This window comes from Chrysemys picta, chromosome 21 (assembly GCF_011386835.1).
Source record: "Chrysemys picta bellii isolate R12L10 chromosome 21, ASM1138683v2, whole genome shotgun sequence".
Classification (NCBI taxonomy): domain Eukaryota; kingdom Metazoa; phylum Chordata; order Testudines; family Emydidae; genus Chrysemys; species Chrysemys picta.
This window is the reverse complement of record NC_088811.1, coordinates 8388005-8391910: the sequence shown is the minus strand read 5'-3', so window position 1 is coordinate 8391910 and position 3906 is coordinate 8388005. Positions and strand designations below refer to the sequence as shown.

General features: G+C 50.9%; 1 protein-coding gene across 1 annotated transcript; it reads right to left on the bottom strand.

Moving 5' to 3' along the window:
• On the bottom strand, positions 1 to 2288 carry LOC135976950 (uncharacterized). The gene is made up of 2 exons (XM_065574998.1): positions 1565 to 2288; positions 1 to 570 (listed from the first exon to the last, which is right to left on the bottom strand). The coding sequence occupies exons 1-2, from the start codon at positions 2139 to 2141 to the stop codon at positions 95 to 97; spliced, it is 1053 nt and encodes a 350-aa protein (XP_065431070.1). The 5' UTR covers positions 2142 to 2288; the 3' UTR covers positions 1 to 94.
• Positions 2289 to 3906: the final 1618 nt, after the last annotated feature.

The window sequence follows — 3906 nt, the reverse complement described above, 5'->3', positions numbered from 1 at the left end:
TTAACAGAAACGAATTTTTTATTATCAACTACACATGGCATTGGGAGGTGAAACTTGGACGTGGGCTTGTGTCAGGCGGGAAGGAAAGAACTTTTCAAATTTTGGGAAATGAGAGCCTTCTGCTACTAGAGCTCTCTGCAGGGGTGGAGTGAGAGTTAGCAGGGACTCTGCCGCCTCTCCTTCTTTGCACTTTGGGTGAGGTGGGTATGGGACTTGGTGGCGGGGGAGGGCGGTTAGAGATGGACTGCAGCGGGGCTCTGTCCTCCTGCCTCCGTTCCTGCAGAACATCCACAAGGCGCCGGAGTGTGTCCGTTTGCTCCCTCAGTAGTCCAAGCAGCGTTAGAGTCGCCTGCTGGTCTTCCTGCCGCCACCTCTCCTCCCGATCCATGTTGGCTTGGTGCATTCGGGTCAAGTTCTCCCGCCACTGGGTCTGCTGTGCTGCCTGGGCTTGGGAAGAGGCCATAAGCTCAGAGAACATGTCCTCCCGTGTCCTCTTCTTCCTACGCCTAATCCGCGCTAGCCTCTGGGAGTGTGATTCCAGGCTAGGTTGTGAGACAGTCGCAGACGGGGCTGTGGAAATGGGAAAAAGGGAGTGAATTCCTCTGAAAGATAAATGTAGTTGTGAACAAAGAACATAGTCTTTCTCTGTGAACAAGACCATGCACAGCACCTTTCACATGCGCACTCAGCACAAGGTCGAATTCTCGGCCTTCGCATTCTGTGCCTGGGGTCTTGAACAGCACATTTGAGAAGCGAGGCAGCACAACGGAATTTCTGTTGCAGGCAGACATGGTAAGCCGTACACTTGTGGCAGTTTAAAACTTTTATATTACCACTGGCCTCATTTCACATTTAAATCAATGTCAGTCCCTGCTGCCAGCAATCCGGCAAGCGGGAACTCTGCCCCTGTCCCACCCCCTCGCGGCTGTCCCCGGGAACGATCCCTTTCGGCTGCCCCTCTCCCGCCTCCACCGCGTGGCTGCAAACCAGCGGTGACAGTTCTGTAAAGGAACGGGAAAGCAGTCCCAACACTAACATTCCCCTACCTAATTAAAAGCAGGTCACCATGGCCGACATCACCCTGATGAGGATCTCCGAGAGCGACAAAGAGAGAATGCTCCGGGAAAGCCTCCAAAGACCAGGGCCGTATGCCGCCCTGCTGTGCAGAGCAATGATCCCCGAGTACCTGATAATCTCGTGGCGCGGCAACGTGTCGTACTTCGGAGGACCCAATAAGGCCGCTCTCCCCAAGAACCTCATGCAACGGCTTTCAAGTTACCTCCAGGAGAGCTTCATCGAGATGTCCCAGGAGGATTACTGCTCTATCCCCGCACATATAGACCGCATTTTACTGTAGCTGCAGTAGCAGGGAATACACAGTAGAGCGGCTTGTGCAGGACAATCACTGAAAACCGGACATTGCTAGATTTCTTTTCAAAACTTGCACTGCCCCTTACTAAACCGTTAAGCGCCTAGGGCACACTAATCATGAACAACCCATTCTTTTAATTGTTAATATTCCTGTTTTGTTAAAAATAAATGTTTAGATGTTTACAACACTTACTGGCTGATCCTTCACCAGATTCTGTGTCCGGGGTAATGGCTGGGGACGCTTCGTAGGGGATCTCTGTAAGGGTGATGAAGAGATCCTGGCTGTCGGGGAAATCAGCGTTGTGAGAGCTGCCAACTGCCTCGCCCTCCTCATCTCCTTCCTCATCTTCCCCGTCCCCTAACATGTCTGAGGAACCGGCCGTGGACAGTATCCCATCCTCAGAGTCCACGGTCACTGGTGGGGTAGTGGTGGCGGCAGCACCGAGGATGGAATGCAGTGCCTCGTAGAAACGGGATGTCTGGGGATGGGATCCGGAGCGTCCGTTTGCCTCTTTGGTCTTCTGGTAGCCTTGTCTCAGCTCCTTGATTTTCACGCGGCACTGCGTTGCATCCCGGCTGTATCCTCTCTCTGCCATGTCTTTAGAGATCTTCTCGTAGATCTTTGCATTCCTTCTTTTGGATCGCAGCTCGGAAAGCACGGACTCATCGCCCCACACAGCGATGAGATCCAAGACTTCACGATCAGTCCATGCTGGGGCTCTCTTTCTATTCACAGACTGCATGGCCATCACTGCTGGAGAGCTCTGCATCGTTGCCAGTGCTGCTGTGCTCGCCACGATGTCCAGACAGGAAATGAGATTCAAACTGGCCAGACAGGAAAAGGAATTCAAATTCAAATTTTCCCGGGGCTTTTCCTGTGTGGCTGGTCAGAGCATCCGAGCTCGCACTGCTGTCCAGAGCGTCAACAGAGTGGTGCACTGTGGGATAGCTCCCGGAGCTATTAGCGTCGATTTCCATCCACACCTAGCCTAATTCGACATGGCCATGTCGAATTTAGCGCTACTCCCCTCGTCGGGGAGGAGTACAGAAGTCGAATTAAAGAGACCTCTATGTCGAACTAAATAGCATCGCAGTGTGGACGGGTGCAGGGTTAATTCGATTTAACGGCGCTAACTTCGACATAAACGCCTAGTGTAGACCAGGCCTTAGTATATATACACAATTCCTCACTTATTCTCTGTCCATTCATCTCACAACGGTTAGGATGACCAGTGCAAAACAGGCTTTCAGTAGAGAACTACACTATCCCTTTTGGTGAACCCACGGGATCCCTGTGCCCGTGCCCTGTGCCAATTGGCATCCAGAGCATCCTTGAGTCACAGTAATCATATCGCCTTCTTTTTTGCTAGGCCAAACAAGCCAAGCTCTCATAAGATAGGCCCTCCATCCCCCTGATCATCCTAGTCGCTTTTCTCTGCACCTCTTCCAGTTTGAATTTATCTGCCATGAACATAGACCTGTCTCTTCCTTGTGTTGGTATGAATCTGTTTTATGTCCTGTCTTGCAGTTCTCTATACTTCATCCTCATTTTCCCTTAGGCTCTGGTCCCTGGCAATCTCTATCATCTCTTACTCTCTTCTGCAGGGACTGGCTTCCCTTCTTTCCTTCCTCACCACCCCATTGTCTGCCTCCTTCTCCTGCTCATACCCCAGTGCAGCAAACCTGTTACTTGGCCACCACTAGCTGTTCTTTTCCTCTGCCTTGTTCTCATGGTCATGTTCTCCCATGGATCACCCTCCTCTTCTGGCATTTCACCCTCCGGGTCCTTTTTTCAGCAGGTGTCCACAATTCTCGAGTTGTCTGTGTCACCTGCTCTCTCCTCTCCTGCATTATACCTTCAAATCCTTGTCTGAATTCCATCATCTCCAGGGGCATCTCTAAGCCTTGGATCTTCTCTGCCAGGAGCTCTGTCAAGCGAATTTCATGCACAAGTAGCTTCCCGCAGATACCCACTCAAGGATGCTGTACATCCTGCAGCTTCTGTATCCGACCATCTTCTTTGTCTTCTCACCTCCTCAGGTCACGTCTAGTGCTGCCTCAGTAGCCATCGTCTTCCTTTCCTAGACCCTATTCCTAGAAAAAAACAAATGGGGGGCAACCCAAACTGCCACAGAAATGCTGATCTCCACTGTTACCTGCTACCTGTTTGCATTCAAGTTCGCTAGTGACTGGCTTTTAAACCTAACCAAGCGAGGTCAGCACCTCCCTTTCCATATTACATCCATATTTAGGAGCCTAAAGCAATGGCCTGATTTTTAAAAGTGCTAAATAAATTAATGGAGATATCCTATCTCTTAGAACTGGAAGGGACCTTGAAAGGTCATTGAGTCCAGCCCCCTGCCTTCACTAGCAGGACCAAGTACTGATTTTGCCCCAGATCCCTAAGTGGCCCCCCTCAAGGATTGAACTCACAACCCTGGGTTTAGCAGGCCAATACTCAAACCACTGAGCTATCCCTCCCCCCACAGCTCCTATTGGCTATCATGGGACAACTCACATTACTCATGGAAGAGC

What these genes read in the sequence shown, in the direction of transcription:
- LOC135976950 (XM_065574998.1), bottom strand. Translation starts at nt 2,141, where the DNA reads ATGCAGAGCTCTCCAGCAGTGATGGCCATGCAGTCTGTGAATAGAAAG. An exon ending in ATCTGGTGAAGGATCAGCCA is followed by an intron (nt 571 to 1,564) that starts GTAAGTGTTGTA and finishes CCATTTCCACAG; the next exon opens with CCCCGTCTGCGACTGTCTCA.